Source organism: Alligator mississippiensis, chromosome 12 (assembly GCF_030867095.1).
Source record: "Alligator mississippiensis isolate rAllMis1 chromosome 12, rAllMis1, whole genome shotgun sequence".
Lineage (NCBI taxonomy): Eukaryota > Metazoa > Chordata > Crocodylia > Alligatoridae > Alligator > Alligator mississippiensis.
This window is the reverse complement of record NC_081835.1, coordinates 22,373,859-22,392,618: the sequence shown is the minus strand read 5'-3', so window position 1 is coordinate 22,392,618 and position 18,760 is coordinate 22,373,859. Positions and strand designations below refer to the sequence as shown.

General features: G+C 44.9%; 1 protein-coding gene across 5 annotated transcripts in view; it reads right to left on the bottom strand.

Annotated features, from left to right (window-relative positions):
- Nucleotides 1-18,760, bottom strand: part of ERC2 (ELKS/RAB6-interacting/CAST family member 2) — a 1,022,300-nt gene that overhangs the window by 568,539 nt on the left and 435,001 nt on the right. For all 5 annotated transcript variants that reach the window (XR_009455862.1, XM_059715377.1, XM_059715380.1 and 2 more), the window contains exon 8: nucleotides 14,573-14,710. Coding sequence is in view for 4 of the 5 variants with exons in the window: in XM_059715377.1 (XP_059571360.1) it covers nucleotides 14,573-14,710 (138 nt within the window). In the remaining variant the exon portion in view is untranslated. The remainder of the gene's footprint in view (nucleotides 1-14,572; nucleotides 14,711-18,760) is intronic.

Genomic DNA, 18,760 nt, shown 5'->3' with positions numbered 1-18,760 from the left:
CTCTAACATACTCTATAGTGCTTTGCTACCACCCTCATGGGTAGAACAGCCTGGCCCAGTCAGCAGGCAGCTTTTAAGCAGGGCTACTGCTGCCACCACTGCTGCAACCACCCCTGGGGGACCTGCTCAGCTTCGCTGGAGTCCTGTGCGCTCTGGACATCAGGTAAGGAAGCAGTGGGACAGGGGTGGAACTACAGCTGGGCAGGAGCACAGAGTGTGGGGCTGGCAGCAGCACAGAGCCCATGCCCAGAGGGGCAGCGGCAGCGCAGAGTGTGGGTGGGCAGCATGTGGGTATGAGGGAGGACTGGGGGTGTGGGAAGCCCCCCCACACTCCCTGTGGTGCACAGCCCTGGCAGGTAGAGGTGGAGCAGCAGCAGCAGGGGGGAGTGCTCGGGGCACTTGTTCCCTGAACTGGTGGCACGCGGCTCCAGCCAGCACTGCACACTGTGCGGGATAGGAGGGAAGCCCCACATGCTGGAGCCGGCTGCCTTCCCCACCCCTTGCTGCAGGAACTGTGCTGGGACCTGCACAGCAGGGCACAGGGAAGGCAGCCAGCACCAGTGCATGGGGTTTCCCTCCCACGCTATGCAAGTGCAGAGGCTGCATGTAAAGAGCAGGGAGTGCTGGCTGTAGAGAGGGCCTGGCTGGGCTGCGCCTCTTGCCACAATGCGCCAGAGTCATGCACCACCAGGCACAAGCACCCTGAACACCCCCACCTGTTGCTGCACCATGGGGGGAGTGTTGGGGGGTCCCACAGACCCCTGCCCTTGCTCACACCCCACAAATGCCACACATCCACACCTTATCCCCACAAACCCCCACATATACACAACCCCCCAACATACCTTATGCCCCCAACACACACAGCCACACCCCCTCACAAACCTCCCCATACACACACCCACAAACAATATACAAGATTAAGAATTTATTTTTGAGTTCTTATACAATAACCTTTATATACAGCATGCAAACACAAATCATGACAAAAAATATTTTTTAATAAAATTAAAATATGTTATAGTAGGTGTTTGACTTTTAGTGTAGGATATGGCTTTTTTCTGGGTCTAAGATGGCAACCCCCACCCCACCAAAAGGGGACAAGGGGAGGGACTTCTGGTGGCAAAGGTCAGAGGTTAGGGTCAGAACTTCCAGTCCCAAGATGGTGACCAGGGAGCAGGGCAACTGTCAGGGGGCAGGGCTACCCATGCAGCCCTTAAAGCTTACCAAACCATGTTAAGCAGCCCTTCACTCAAAATAATTGCCCACCCCTGACATAAGAGTTCAGATTATAGTAGTTCCTTCTGACCTTAACCTTGGGGTCTTTAAGAAAAGCCTTCTCCATGTTAACAGGAGTTGCTGGGTTTGAATTCGGTTCCCAATTATTTCAATGCAAGTTAGGTACCTAGGTTCTTTTGAAAACCCATTAATAATCTGCCTGCATGTTTAGATACCTGAATATCTTTAAATATCTTGCCCCTAGATGATTTGGAAAATGTGGCAGGCTCGTTGCTTTTGCCTGGCAAGTTTGGCTTGGAGAAGGACACTTCAGATTGGTGGAACATTTCCACCAATCAAGTAACAGCTGAGAGGGGCTTGCTCCACCCCTGCTCTGAGGGGGTAGGGGATGTGAGGAGCCCCTGGACCTGATTGAAGACTGTGTTTTGCAGGTCTGGCAGACTTAAGAGATGGCGAGAAGAAAGGAGCTTCAGAGAAGACCATCATCTGGACCCCACCTGAGCCTTGACAGTGCATGGATCAGTGCATGGAGAGCAGGCAGGCCCTGGGAACAGCGTGAGGCTGCTTGGGCCCCACACAATGCGCAGGTCAGTGCATGGAGAGTCGGTCCTGGGAGCAGCTCAAAACTGCTCAAGTTAGCCCCAGCTCTAGGCCGGGTAACCAGAGCCCCGCAGTGTGGCTCAGCATTAAACTAAAAGCATTAAACTAAAAGAGCCCAAAGTGCCCAGAGCAGGGCCCAGGGGAAAGACCCCGGCGTGAAGCTGGGGAACTGGAGCCAGTGAGAGCTCAGCTCCCATAGGAGCTCCCTGGGTGCCCAACGTGGGGCACAGGGCCCAGAGAGAAGAACCCTTGACTTGAGGCCAATGGCTCCAGGAGGCCTCAGACGGTATGGGGACCCAGAGGCCAGATCGACAGTCCCCAGAGGAAGGACTGTGAGTTACCAGAAACCCAGGTCCCACAGGGGAGGCGCTCCCAGGCAAGGGACCCTGGGGGGAATGGGCCTAGGGGGAGAAGGCCCTATCCCATTTGAGAAACCAAGTGGTTAGAACCCAGTCTAATATCTGGTATAGTTATGTTTCCTATTCGGTATCTATTGTTATTGTTGGTGTTATAAATAGTTGAGTGTATTAATTCTGTATAATGGGCTCTGTAAGGATGTCTTTATTAGCTAACCCACTTGTGGTATAAACTTGCTGGATTGACTGTCCTGGGATCTGCCCTTCTTCTGGACCTGAGGCACAGCTCCTTACCTGAATGCCCTCCCTAGGGCCAACTTCCTTCAGCTAACAGACCTTTATATGTATATTTGTATCTATATCTGTAATTATATCTATCTTAAAGAGTTTTTATGTATATATATATATGTTGGTAACTCAAGAAATTGTATATAGGTAAGAACTTTGGGCCTGGGCTAACTCTATAAAGGAAAGAGGGATCCACTCGAAATTCTGGCATTCATCTCACAGCACGCCCCCTCCTGCCTACCCATCCCATCCAATTGAGAATAGGGCACACCCTTGGGTGTACCTGGGTTACAAACATGTTACCCTTTGTGTAAGGCAGACATTTATTAAACCATGCTGCAACATGTTTTCAAAAATACTCTAGTTCTAAGCTTTGTTCAGTTGCTTGTTAAGTTGTCCCAGTTTAATCATATACAATAAATGAACCATATTTTATGCTGCATAGATGGGGCATAAAAGGACTCCCTGTAATTTACCTAGTAGATATTAAATGCTAACTACTACACACTGGGACTGTATCTTGCAGAATCGTGAGAATTTATAGGCACTATAGAATCTTTTATAGAACCTTTATAGAATCATTTATAGAATCTTTAGCACTGTATAACAGTTCATCAGGGATTAACTTTCTGCTTAGGAAATAAAACCTATTCCCTATGTGTGTAATTCTTATACTTTTAATTTATGGGATGAACATGTTTTAGTTATAAAGGTTTTCAAGGCAACCCCCTATTTGGTACAAATAATTTTTCTAAATGAACAAAGTTACAACAATCACTTTTGGGAAGTGACAAATCCACTTTTTGGGGGATTATCTAAATACTGAAACATTACCTGCTGTTTTCTGGTGGTTAGAAAGCACAGATTTGAGCAATAGAAGGCATTGCGATCACATTTCCTACTATAGCCTTAGACAGTTCTGAAATATATGCTTCAGGAACAGTAACATTCCTGCCAATAATACATTCTTCATGGACATAGTAAAATCACCAACAATGATACAGAAAAAGCAGAAATGTTGAATAAGCACTTATTGCTGCATTTAAATAAGCTGGATAATATAGTCATACTATATAATGATGATAATTTTACTGGCAAAGAATTATAATGTACTAAAATTAAATTATAAATTCAAATAAATGCAACTATACTGACTTCATACTTTTAAAAGGGCCCGCCAACTGCAAAAAAGCCTCATTTAGGAGCATCAAGAGATGCACGCCGTACCAAGGCCCCTGCCCTGCCGGAGCAACAGATACAAACCTCTTGCAACCCCAGCAGAGTCTGCCCCCACAGGCAACACAGGCTCAACTGCAGCTACCGCCCCCGCTCTCTCCAAGACAAAACGTAAAGTGTTTGTTATGGGAGACTCCATCCTGAGGGGGACTGAGGGGGTAATCTACCACCCCGACCCCTTAGCCCGGGAAGTCTGCTGCTTCCCAGGGGCCCACATCCGAGACATTGAGAAGATCCCTAAGCTCCTCCAGCCACAGACCACTATCCCATGCTCCTTATTCATGTGAGCACCAATGACACGGTTCGAAGCGCTCCCAGCCAGGTCATGAGGCACTACAGGGATTTGGAAGCAGAGTTAAAGGGTCTGGGGGCACAGGTGGTGTTCTCTTTGATCCTCCCAGTCTCGGGGTATGGGCTGAACAGAGAAAGGAGGTTTCAGGTAGTTAACCAAAGACTGTGGCGCTGGTGTCATCAGGAAGGCTTTGGCTTCCATGACCACAGCCCGCTCTTTGACAAGAGAGGCAGTGAGCGGCTGGGAAGAGATGGCCTCCACCTCTCTCCACTGGGGAGGAGGCCCTTCTCAACCAGACTGGCTGACCTGCTCCACCGGGCTTTAAACTAAGCCTGCTGGGGGATGGGGGGAACACCACCACTGCTTGCCTGCTGAGCAACCCTTGCAAAGCCAGCAGGCCAAGGCATTTAAGGGAGCCCACCCCTGCCCCAGCCCTGGTACAATCTGTGGGCAAAGCAAGAGCCTCCAAGGGGACACTTGCCTTCCTCTACACAAATGCCAGGAGCTTGGGGAATAAGCAGGAGGAACTCGTCCTCCTGCTTAACACAAATAATTACGATGTCATAGGGATAACAGAGACCTGGTGGGACTCCGCCCATGACCAGACCACAGGTATAGATGGCTATACCCTGTACAGGAGAGATCAAGTAGATAAAAGGGGTGGGGTTGTAGCTCTCTATGTTAAGGAAAGCTACGCGTCCCTGCAAGCTGATGTTGGCAACCAGGGTGGACAACTGGAGACCCTCTGGGTTAAAATCCGTGGGGAACACAGCACAGGGGACACAATGGTGGGAGTCTACTACAGACCTCCCACCCGAAGTCAAGAGCTTGACCAGGAGTTTGCCCGGGAACTGGCTGAGGCCGCATGCTCCAGGACTATGTTTGTCATGGGTGACTTCAACTACCCAGACACCTCGTGGGAGGATCCCTCAGCAAAATCCGGTGGTTGCAAAGCTTCTTATCATGTGTGGATGACCTCTACCCGACTCAAGAAGTCTACGGGCCAACGAGAGGTAAAGCACTGCTCGACCTGGTACTGGCTACTGGGGATGACCTAATCGGCAACCGAGTGATCGATGGGAAGTTAAGTGACAGCGACCACGAGCTGATCACCTTCACCATCTGCCATAAAGCTGGCAAGTCAGTCAGCAACACTGAAGTCCTTGACTTCAGGAAAGCTGACTTTGACTAGCTCAGGAGGCTTGTCAGTGAGGCCCTAAGGGGCCATGACCCCAGGGGGAGGGGAGTTCAGGAAGAGTAGTTGCTTCTCAAGGGAGCGATCCTCAATGCACAAACTAAGTCTATTCCATCTCGGAGGAAAGGCAGCAAGAGGGCACAGCAGCCCCCCTGGCTCTCCATGGATCTAGCAGACCTCCTGAGGCTAAAAAAAAAGGCCTACAAAGGATGGAGGATGGGATTCACCTCCAAGAAGGAATATTCTGCACTGGTTTCATAGTTGGTAGGGTCGGAAGGGACCTGAGGAGATCAGCTAGTCCGACCCCCTGCCATGGCAGGAAAGAGTACTGGGGTCAAACGACCCCGGCCAGATGGTCCTGCAGGGAGCAAACCAGGAAACCCAAGGCTGCAATTGAACTCCAACTAGCTTCGAGCAACAAGGACAATAAAAAGTCCTTTTTCAAATATGTGGGGAGCAGGAGGGAAAGCAAGGGCAACATTGGACCCCTGCTGAACCAGATGGGGCAACTGACAACTGACACTCAGGAAAATGCCAACCTATTAAATGGGCACTTTGCGTCAGTCTTTCATCAGTCCCATGGGATGCCCATGCCCGCTACGGGACAGGGAGGTCTGGGTGAGGGAGATCCCCTGCCCTCCATCAATGCTGACCTCATGAAGGAACATCTTGAGAAGCTGGATACCTTCAAGCCAGCCGGCCCTGACAATCTTCACCCCAGGGTACTCAAGGAGCTGGCGAGCATCATAGCCCAGCCCCTGGCATGGATCTTTGAGAACTCCTGGCACTCTGGTGTAGTGCCCAAAGACTGGAAGAAGGCAAATGTGGTGCCTATATTCAAGAAAGGGAGGAAAGTGGATCCGGCAAACTACAGGCCCATCAGCCTGACTTCTATCCCTGGGAAGATCTTAGAAAAGTTTATTAAAGGGGCCTTCCTTAATGGACTGGTCAACGCCAACATCCTGAGGGATAGCCAGCACGGGTTTGTTGCAGGTAGGTCTTGCTTGACCAATCTCATTTCTTTTTATGACCAGGTGACCTATCACCTTGACGAGGGAGAAGAGATTGATGTCATATATCTTGACTTCAAAAAAAGCCTTCAATCTGGTATCCCATGATCACCTCTTGGCGAAACTGGCCAATTATGGCCTTGGGTCCACCACGATCCTCTGGCTGGGAAATTGGCTCTGTGGTCAGACCCAGAGGGTGGTAATTGATGGAAATCAATCGTCATGGTGCCCTGTGACCAGTGGGGTCCCCCAAGGCTCTGTCCTTTGACCCATATTGTTCAATATCTTCATTAATGATGTGGACATTGGAGTCAGAAGCGGACTGGCCAAGTTCACCAATGACACCAAACTTTGGGGCAAAGCATCCACACCAGAAGACAGGAGGGCAATCCAGGCTTACCTGGACAGGCTCAGCAAGTGGGTGGATGAGAACCTGATGGTGTTTAACACTGAAAAATGCAAGGTTCTCCACCTTGGGAGAAAAAACCCACAGCATCCTTATAGGCTCAGCAGTGCTATGCTGGCTAGTACTATGGAAGAAAGAGACTTGGGGGTCATCATTGACCACAAGATAAACATAAGCCTGCAATGTGATGCTGCAGCTAGTAAAGAGACCAAAATGCTGGCTTGCATCCATAGATGCTTCTCAAGCAAATCCCGGGACGTCATTCTCCCCTTATACTCGGCCTTGGTGAGGCCGCAGCTGGAGTACTGCATCCAGTTTTGGGCCCCACAATTCAAAAAGGATGTGGAGAAGCTTGAGAGAGTCCAGAGAAGAGCCCTGCACATGATCAGAGGTCAGGAAAACAGACCTTACGACGACAAGCTGAGAGCTATGGGGCTCTTTAGCCTAGAAAAGCGCAGGCTCAGGGGTGATCTGATGGCCACCTATAAGTTTATCAGGGGTGACCACCAGTATCTGGGGGAACGTTTGTTCACCAGAGCGCCCCAAGGGATGATGAGGTCGAACGGTTATAAACTACTGCAAGACTGTTTCAGGCTGGACATAAGGAAGCATTTCTTTACTGTTCGAGCCCCCAAGGTCTGGAATAGCCTGCCATCGGAGGTGTTTCAAGCACCTACACTGAACACCTTCAAGAGTAAATTGGATGCTTATCTTGCTGGGTTCCTATGACCCCAGCTGACTTCCTGCCCTTCACGTGGGGGGATGGACTCAATGATCTTCCGAGGTCCCTTCCAGCCCTAATGTCTATGAAATCTATGAAAATCCTATGAAATGTTTGACTCAGTATGCACAATGATCAATGAAAATAGTGCTGAGCTAAATTCATATTGCACATATTAAATTAAAAACTACTTAAATGAAAGACTCAAAAGACATCAACGTGGATTTTACTGGCTGGATCATATGGAAAACCAATTTGTAGCAAAACTTAAATAATATTTTTATCAATGTTCAGAAAAATATTCAAATCTTAGTTAACAAAGTTGTAGAGGTCAAAAAAATTAATGGCATGGCAAGCTGACATGAGAAAAAGTCACTTCTAGAATAGTCTGGAAAGTTGAACCCAGTAATACATGAGTTTTGATATATACAGATATCATCTTTATTGACTTATTTTTATTGACTTTGCAAGTTGGTGAATTCCAACCCTGTAGTTTGAATTAGAGAAATCCATCAGAATCATCCTAACCTGTGCAATGTTACAGCACCAGTAATGTGTATATCTCATGTTTGGAGTTAAATGTCTGTTGTTTGAGAGCCTTTAGTACCGGATGGCATGCCAGATATAGGAAGGAAATAACACTACAGAATCAGAGCAAGGAGATAAGGTTATCATGAAAATTGTGCAAGAAACAGGACAATTGGACCTGGAGTATTGCACACAATAAAGAGGACTGCCCTGGGATGAAAACAGTACTCAGGTCTGTATAAAGTTTGTTAGCCATTTTTTGCCACAACTTCACATGGCCAGTTCACGTTCAGTTTCTAATGTAACATTTCAGAGTTACTTCTTTCCCAGATGTAGAACCCCTTGTTACGCCTCAGCTCTGTATTCTTGGGCAACCCTGGCACAGGATGCAGTCTGTCTGACTCACAAAGGACTCACCCCCCCCCCTCCCCTCCTCTACCTAAACAAAACTGATTAAGATGCAGTGAGAGACACACCTAAGACCCTCTAGATAAGGGTGATAAGAGTGAAACAACTGCCCTAGGTCTCCTTTGCATCCAAGATGGAACCAGATGACCATTCATTTACATGAGAGATGGAGAACAGAAAGCCTGAAGCAGAGACTGCAGTGAATTCTGGGACCAGAGAAACAGGGGAGCACTGCATGATGGGGAATCTGTGCTCTAAATGTTAATCAACCCATGTTCACACACACCCAGCTCAGCATTTATCAGACCAGTTCTAATCTGGATTTGCTAAGGACTCCCCCCCCCCCCGCCCCCCCCGACACACACACACCTTTAAGTTTAATAGGCATCTTGGGCCGTACATTCCCCGGTCCCACTATGGGAGGCCTATTTAAACTTGATCGACTAAAACTCGGTTGACAGGTTAGGGAATGCTGAGGCAAGAGACCGAGTCAGAGGGGGTATGGGCCACATTTGAACAATGGTTAAGGGTTCATCACAGCATCCAGCCTCCTGGAGCCCTAATCCCAGGTGTTGTCATACTTTTCCCAAGACGACTGGCGGGAGTCCTCTCCACAAAAGGTTATGAGCACCCCAATAATTCTCTTAAGTTTGTTAAAAGACTGTAGTAAGATCTGGAAAAGTCATGCTAAGCTGAGGCTTGTGCACAACAAGTAAAAATCCAAAATCATGATGCTGCAAGCTATCTATTGTTCCTGAAGAAACCATGAGATATCCCATCAGTATATCTGCCACCCATAGGAATCTCAAGCTAGCTCCCAAGTATTTGGGTTACTCCCTAATCTTAAATGTTTCCTGATTATCAATCAGTTTCTTGAGATGTTCCAAACCAGATAACCCCTTGTCAATAGAAAAGACAATGATTTACACTACTGAGGGTGCTTCGAACCAGCTGAACTGAGGGTATAAAAATCTGTAAGTGTGTGTGCTGCAAGGAGAAGAAGAAGAAGGAGGAGGAAAGGAGAAGGAGAGGAAAAGGAAAGAAGAAGAAAACTCCTGTGCTGACACCATCCCCTGTCGTTCTTGGGACACTGGAAGAACAGATCGTCTCTCTCTTCAAGGATTGTGCTACGGACTGTGCCTGTCAGCTTTGCAGCCTGAGTACCTTGGACTAGGTGAGATCCCAGCACTCGCTCTCTCTCTCTCTCTTCTCTCTAGGAATAACCTTCTGAACCTGAACTGTATCAGTTAAACTTGAGCTAAGTTTCCCCAAATACTTAGTGAAACCAGGGTAGTATTGTCATTGTTTGTGTTTGTTTTTCTTTTGCATGTCTATTACTACTAGTACTATTATATATATTTCATATGCTTAGCAATAAATAACTTTTATAGTCAAACTGGTAGTAATTGGGTATATTTTTCCTTCTCTGCTTCTCTTTCCTCCCGAGCTCTGCAGCAACGCTTCTTTTACCTATGCTAAAGATCCCTGTGAAGCCCAAAAATATTGTGGGGTCTGCTCATCAAGAGGCCAAAGATTGGGACGTGCTGAGTTTGAAACACATAAGGGGATCAGCTTGTACAGGCTGATTGACCCAGTTTGATTCAGACGTGCCCTTATGAACTGAATGCTGGCCCATGAGGGTGTCAGCTGGACAACCAGCCAGATTCAGAGGGATTCTGTTTACCTGTGTGCTTGTGTCTGACTGCATTTTATTGTTGCTCTTATGAACTGATTCTTAGCATATAAGCGTGTCAGCCTGTCCATGCTGATCAGCCTGGCCAGGTCAGGCGTGTCATGTTAATTTGTGTGTGTTTGTGTGTATGACTGATTTGGTGACTGGAGGAACCCAGTTCCATTGAGATTGAGTCCTGCAAGATAGCTCCACTGGGGGTGAGGGCTTGCAGAATGGAGAAATACAGCTCCGTATAGTAACACAAGCAGCACATTGACAGAATCACCAAGACCCTAGAAACTATCCCTAATAAATGAGCACACCCCAAAGTAACGGGCAAATTTGGTAACACCCTCACCCTGAAAAACTGGCCTAAATAAACACATGCTGTTATTTCCAAAATTACTTAAATGACTAACTTCCACCTGGGTTGTCTAGTCATGTTTGAGTACCCAAGTAAGGCCTTACCTGTGTCTGTAGGTGCCTAAATACCTTTAAAATACTGACCTATACAGATATCTACAGGGACAAAGAATGTCCCTGTATAGGTCTAAAGGTGTATAGAAAAAAGTGTCTCTGAAAGTAACTCTGTGTCTAAGTGTCCTGTTTCTTGCACAGGTCTCATGATAACCTTATCTCTGCTCTGATCCTGAAATGTATTTTTCCTTCCTACGTCTGGCACGCCATCCAGTACAAAACGCTCTCAAACAACAGACGTTTAACTCTAAACATGAGATATAAACATTACTGGTGCTGTAACACTGCACAGGTTAGGATGATTCTGATGGATTTCTCTAATTCAAACGACAGGGTTGGAGTCCACCAATTTGCAAAGTCAACAAAAATAAGTCAATAAAGCTGAAGGGCAAAGGACAAAGCCATGATTCAAAGTTTTTTAAGACTGTCTGGCATGATGGATTTTAGACCTTTGTATTATGCTTGTTATGGTACATCTTCAGTTGGTGTAAATCAGCATAATACCATTGATCAGGAACACCAAATACCATATTTACTTGATTCCAAGACAAGGTTTTTCTATTTATTTTATTCCAAGACAAGGGTTTTCCCTCATTTAACATGATGGGGAAGCCCCTCATCTTGAAATCAATTACAAAATGACAAGGGGAAGGCAGCTGCTGTGGCTCTGGATCCAGTTCCAAGCCTGGGTGAGGGCCAGAGTCAAAGCTGCTGGCTGTGCCCCACTATACCTCCCCTATAGCCTTGGACCCCTGCCCTTTCCTGTCTTCTCCCTTGCTCCCCCTACCCCAACTCCCTTCTGCTCTTTTCTCCTTACCTTTGGTCCAACACTGCCAGGCTCCATCCCTGCTGGGGCATGGAGGATGGCCCCAGCCAGGCCCTATAACAGCAGTGCAGTCATAGATTCATAGATGCTAGGGTCAGAAGGGACCTTAATAGATCATCGAGTCCGACCCCCTGCATAGGCAGGAAAGAGTGCTGGGTTTAGATGACCCCAGCTAGATGCTTATCTAACCTCCTCTTGAAGACCCCCAGGGTAGGGGAGAGCACCACCTCCCTTGGGAGCCCGTTCCAGACCTTGGCCACTCGAACTGTGAAGAAGTTCTTCCTAATGTCCAGTCTAAATCTGCTCTCTGCTAGCTTTTGGCCATTATTTCTTGTAACCCCCGGGGGCGCCTTGGTGAATAAAACCTCACCAGTTCCCTTCTGTGCCCCCGTGATGAACTTATAGGCAGCCACAAGGTCGCCTCTCAACCTTCTCTTGAGGAGACTGAAGAGGTCCAGGTGCCCCAGTCTCTCCTCATAGGGCTTGGCCTGCAAGCCCTTAACCATACCAGTGGCCCTTCTCTGGACCCTCTCCAGGTTATCCACATCCCTCTTGAAGTGCGGCACCCAAAACTGCACACAGTACTCCAACTGCGGTCTGACCAGTGCCCGATAGAGGGGAAGTATCACCTCCTTGGATCTGTTCGTCATGCATCTGCTGATGCATGATAAAGTGCCATTGGCTTTTCTGATGGCTTCGTCACACTGCCGACTCACGTTCATCTTGGAGTCCACTAGGACTCCAAGATCCCTTTCCACTTCCGTGCCACCAAGCAGGTCATTCCCTGGGCACTAGGTATGCTGGACATTTTTCCTCCCTAGGTGTAGCACTTTGCATTTCTCCTTGTTGAATTGCATTCTGTTGTTTTCTGCCCATATGTCCAACCTGTCCAGGTCTGCTTGTAGTTGTTCCCTGCCCTCCGGTGTGTCCACTTCTCCCCACAGTTTTGTGTCATCTGCAAACTTGGACAGAGTACACTTCACTCCCTCGTCCAAGTCGCTGATGAAGACATTAAAGAGTATTGGTCCAAGGACCGAGCCCTGCAGGACCCCACTGCCCACACCCTTCCAGGTCAATACCGGTCAATACGGATACTCCAGGTCTAGCCAATTCGCCACCCACCAGACTGTGTAGTCATCCAAGTCACAGCCTCTTAACTTGTTCACCAGTATGGTGTGGGAAACCGTATCGAAGGCCTTCCTGAAGTCTAAGTAAACGACATCCACCCCTACTCCTGCGTCCAGGCGTTTTGTAACCTGGTCATAAAAAGAGACTAGATTAGTCAGGCATGATCTACCTGCTACGAACCCGTGCTGGTTTCCCCTCAGCATAATTTTGCCTGCCGGGCTCTCGCAAATGTGAGCCTTGATAATTTTTTCGAAGACTTTGCCTAGGATGGAGGTGAGACTGACTGGCCTATAGTTGCCTGGGTCCTCCTTCCTCCCCTTCTTGAAAATGGGGACCACATTGGCCCTTTTCTAGTCCTCCGGGACCTGGCCCGTGCACCATGAGTGTTCAAATATTACCGCCAGTGGCTGCGCAATGACGTCAGCCAGTGCCTTCAGTACCCTCGGATGGAGCTCATCCAGGCCTGCCGACTTAAAGGCATCTAGTTCCTCCAAGTGACTCTGCACCATCTCAGGGTCTACGCATGACAGTCTGGTGCCTTGCTGCTACCTCTCTACAATCCCAGTGAGAGCCTTGTCCTGCCCCTCACTTAAGAACACTGAGGCAAAGAACTCATTGAGGAGTTCAGCCTTGTCCCCCCTGTCCGTCACCAACTGCTTCTGCCCATTTAGTAAGGGTCCTATTCCACCCTAGGCCTTCCTTTTACTCCCTATATATCTAAAAAACAATTTTTTGTTATCCTTTACTTGGGATGCCATCCTCAGCTCCATGGTAGCTTTGGCCCATCTAACTGCCTCCCTACAAGTGCAAGCAGAGGAGGTATACTCCTCTTTGGTAATCTCTCCCCGTTTCCACTTTTTATATGCTCCCCTTTTAATCCGCAGGCTGCCCTGGATTTCTCTGGTCAGCCAAGGAAGCCTCCTGGCCCCTTTCCTTCTTTTTCCTCGCATCGGGATTGTCTCCCTCTGTGCCCGAAGGATCATTTCCTTAAGGTACAGCCACCCTTCCTGGGCTCCCATCTCTTCAAAACTCCTACTCTGCAGTGTGTCCTTGACTAATCGCCTGAGTTCATTGAAATCAGTTTTCCTAAAGTCTAGCACTTTCACCCTACTAGTTACCTTACCCACTCGACATCTTATGACGACGGCTACAGGGTGGGGCTAAGGCCAGGCTTTGTGCCCCAGGCTGCAGCAGGGATGGAGCCCACTGGTGCCAGAACAAAGATAAGGAGGGAGAGGGAGGGAGCAGGCTGAAGCTTGGAGGGACATATGGGAGACAGCGGTGCAGGGACCCTAGGTTGCAGGTGGGGGCGGGGGGGCAGAAGTGGCTCAGAGGGACGAAGAAAGGAAAGTGGGGGCAGAGGCCTGAAGCAAAGTTGTCTCTGGACAAGAGACAACTTTGTCTTTAATCATCTTTTTGTCAGTTAGTTCTTAAATGCAAAACTTGAGAACAGCTTATAAGAAAGAGTAAATATGTTAGCGTGTGTGGAGTAACAAACCAAGGTTAGCAGTGGAAGCTGCTGCCCCTGAGTACATACGAAGTTTTACCTGTGTAAATATTTTAAACCTTCTGAGAAAACTGTCTAGATAGACTAAGTACAGTATAATCAAAAGAAACAATGAAGGGAACGCAAATAGAAAGAAACAAAAAATCATGCCACCGTGTTTGATTTGGAATGCTGTTTTGCTATATTTTGTATATTTAACATGGGGAATACCATTAGAAGATCAAATACTACAAAATAATAAATCTTTTTATATAGTTGTGTTCTCTGTGCATAATTATAAGGTAAATACTACTAAAATATAAATACTGCAAAAGATTACACTTGTGCTTAAACTTTAAATACACAGGTCATCCCATTGAGCTCAAATATGTGAGCTGTCCCAAAAACCTGTGTTTTAGAAGTTAACTCAAAATGGAATCCTGATGCCACTAAAGTCGATGGAAATTTTTCTACCAATTTCCTTGGGTCAGGTTCTTTATCTTGTGTGTTCCAATAGTAGCAAATTAGGGGCATAAACCTCCAAGTTAACTCCAATTATTTTACATGCCAATTCTGTAACCTTACACAAACTTTCTTCTCTGCATTTGGTACTAGATAAGTTTAAGGAACCATCTTTTCTAGACACACTTCACCCATGTCACTGAGGTGCACCATATAACATTGAGTTACAAGCTAAACATTACCTTCTCTGACAGAGCTTCTTCTAATGTTGCTAGCGCTGTGTCTGTGTTACTGGAATCTGTCTGCAATGATTTCACTCTGTCTTTTAGATTGGTTAGTTGTTTGTCTTTATCCCTAAGTTGTTCCTGTAGATTTTCAATCTGAAAATAAAAACAGATCACAGTAGTCATCAATATTGTCTTATCATTCAAGTAGGGGACTGGGCCATAAGCCCTTTTAAATCACCTGAATGTGCATGTTTATGTTGCATCTCTCAGGTTAAACACTTAGTTTAATATTAATAGTTGTATTAAAAATGCTGCATTATTCCAATAAAGTGGAGATGCAGATCTTCCATTTCAACTCCATCATCACTCTTCAATGTCCAAGCCATGTAAAGCCGATGTATTTAGCTCTATCCTACTTAGGAAATACTGGGGAAGATGAGGATGTAGGTAGAATGGTCTGTTTGAATACAGCGGGAAAGAGGGAAAAGAAGAGGCAAAGTGTCTCTAGGATTGAGGAGAGGGAAGGTGACTTAAACTTATTTATCCAACACTTCCCTCAATGACATGCAATCTTGACATAATTTTCCATTTATTCTATCTAGATGAGGTACCATATATTGGATGGTCCCTGTTAATAGCTATAGTGCTTGCCCCAGTGGGTACTCCAACATGCTATAAAAGCCTTGTCTCCGTGTACCCATATTCAATGTGGTATTCACACAGTGTTGACTGAAGAGACATTTGCACAGGAGACTGAGTGGAGAGAGCACTGATTGGCCACGGGAGCCACATCTGTGTAGCTATGTATAATTCCAGGTCATGCTCTCTGTGACTGTATCTATTATGTACCCCTATAGAACAATTTACAAACTACTTGTGAGGTGTGGTTTATCTAAAATGTGTCACTGTTTAAACTGGGCGGTCCAGCGTCCCACCCTTAATCACCAGTTTGCTAGCATGAAGGTATTCTTATTGATAGGTAAAATTTTTTGCATAATATTTAAAGCAAATATATATAGTAACAACATATGAAAGGTCAACTATCAGGAAAACTTATTTGTGTAATGTATCAGAATATCTCCATTTCCATATAGGCATTGTAAAACATACTCAGTTCTCAGTGCCTACGAAGCTCCCAGTGTTCTCAAAGGGAGTCATGCCCACAGAAATATGGCAGGAACTGAGTCTGAAATAATGTGCCAACTCTTCTGTGCGCTTAGCAAATCCTGTACCATAAAATATTTTTGTAGGTAACTGATTTAAAAGTAACTGCATGTAAAGCTCTTTATATTATCAACAGCAGCCTCTTAATAAGAAGAGCCTGTGACACGGATCAAGTTGAACAAGTCTGAAACATCACATTTGGCAAATAAACCATGTACTGGCAGCAAACCAGCCACTTTTATCCATTATCTATAGCCTGAGAACAAACAAGTTAAATTGCAGATTATGACTCTTGAACACTACTGGTAGCATGGGTATTCTATTGAGGATTACATTACTTATTCATTTATAGTATGATTTTATTTCTCTCACTTTATTTCATGAACTTCTCATCTTAAAAGGAAAAAAAAACCCAACCCCCTACCCCACCAACTCTGTATAAGCAATTTATTCATTCTGAAAATCTTAAAATGTCAAGGAGGAAAAGTAATACAACTTCAAGACGTGCATTTAAAACATGTCTGTTCCAAAGAACTGTTGTAAAGGAATCACTTACAAATAGCACTTAATTAAGGGAGAGAATTGAAAAAAAACCCAGAGAAGGTAAATTTTCTTAACAAGTAAAATGATGCAGAACATGCAAACATGCACTAAAATAAAAAATGCACCAGTAGGCACAGATCCTAAATCATAATGGGTTACATCATAATAACTGGAATATGCACGCATCTGTACAGAAGCTTGCAATATTGTGATTCTTGAATTCATAGTCTAGGAGAACGTGTCACACTATTCACTTAAATATTTCTTCACATTTCTCATGCAGATCTTCCCTCGTTATGACAATTAATTCTAATTCTCTTATCAAATCCTCTCTAGGAGTTAGAATCAGGAATTCTGGGTTATAACCCCAGCTCTAAAAATGACTCTGAGACCTTAAGAAGGCCACTTTACCTAATCTGCTTCAGTACAGCTGCTATATAAAACTGGTATAAAAAGAGTAAAAGCTTATCTTTGTGAATTCTGTCAAATGACAAGAAACCTTCAGAAAAGTATGCCTTTAGATAATGTGATTGTAGTGACACACAAAATAGTCAGAAAAATGTTACCCCAGAACAAGACAAGTTCCATGCACTACTCTCAGAACTGAATTTCATCTATAACATGGAGGTCAGCTGTATTTTAAGAAATAAATTATCATCTATGGATGCTGAATTATGAAATTATAAAGGACAAAGGAGAACATACCCATGGTTCAATACCTACAAAATATACATGCAGACATACACGGAAAAGCAGCTGCTTTACTTTTCTGGCTGTTGTCTAGGTCATACCTCCATAGAACAATTACAATCAGGAATGTGACAAACCTATGTCAAAACTAGATTAATGGAAACATCTCCATTTGTGCAACTGATCCTGTAATAGCAGAACCCTTGGTCATGTTTCTTCATTGTTATCATTTTATGTCTGCGCGCATTAATCCCAAAAATACACATGAAAAGGTAGATATCAATGTATTTATGGAAAAGTTCACTAAGCTAATTAAGAATATGCTACACCTGGCCATTATTCAGCCAAGTAGCAGCCACTGGATAGCATTGGCTGTTACTATTGATTACAGGGAACTTAATAAAGAAGCTGTCCAGGACCCTTATCCTCTTCTACTCCTAGATGAAGTACAGAGCTATTTGGCTGGTGGAAAGTTAAGCATGCAGCAGTGTTAATGGCTAAACAACTACATCTTTATGTTCACAAGACTTTATGCATATAGATACTGTCACTGAAGCCTACATGCTAAAGAAAGACACCCCTCCCCACCCCTTCAAGTGTATCTCTTTGATCTACTGTTTCTTAAATATAAACAAATAGTTTAGGTACTTCATTCACTTTCAGACTAAAGTGTCTCCAAGATTTTTACCACTTACCCTTTACAAGCAGTTTTATAAAACACTTTTTTTTCCTTAATACATTATAGATATGACTGGCCAAGCAACTGCCACAGATTTCCTGTCACTAAGTTACTACTGAATGTACATAAAGCCTAGAGTTTGTGGATTATTTCATGGCTATTTAAAGTCTTTATAACTAGAGGCTTATAAACTGTGGAAAAGAACTGCATAATTCTGAATAAATAGATATCCTTAGTGTTATAATGCTTTATTACAGTCATCTAGTGGTCCCAATAGACTACTTATACAGAACAAAAAAGATAGCTCTTTTCTAGCCTTTTATAGATGGTGTAAAATCCTATAACACATTAATGCACAGTAGCAGTAAAGCAAATAAAACTGAACATTGGAGCTTGTCAATTTATAGTAAAACAAATCAATCAGAGAAATGTGTTGTGACATTTTGTAAAACAACTTCTGAGATGCTTAAGCAAACACTGGTTTAAAGTAATGTATTAATCACATTACCTGTACCCTCCCATTTTTAACAGGGAGCAATTTTTTTAACCTCCCATATGACATTTATTTAGGACTTGGAAATCTGGCAAAAACATTGAATATGATCAAAACTGCAAACACAATGATCCAGTGAGGCCTTAACCAAAGAAATGCTCCTCTCACATAATTGCAAATCAACCTCAAGGATGATCAGCTTGTTCCACATTAATCACTAAGGTCTAGCACACAGATTAATGCAGCTGCTCCTACATCATCTCTCATTAATTTAACGTTAATCTGGAAAATGTGCATTAAATATGGTATTCAAAATCAATTCAGGTGGAAGATACCAAATGGATCAGTGTTCCAGTTCTTATACAAAAAATATTACCTATCACGTATAGCACATTTCAGTCCTCCTTCAGCAAAATTCCCATTTGTTCCAGTCAGCTTTCCTGCTTAAAAACTGCAGGATTAAAATCTCAATTCAGGAAATCATCTCTATTCATGACAGCACTTAAGCATATGCTTAAAGTTAAGCAAATATTTCATGGTTGTTCTTAATCAGGACCTGACTCCTTACTTTGACAAACTTCAGCAGCTGCACAAAGTAGACCACATCCTGTTTCTGCTGAAATCAACAGAGATT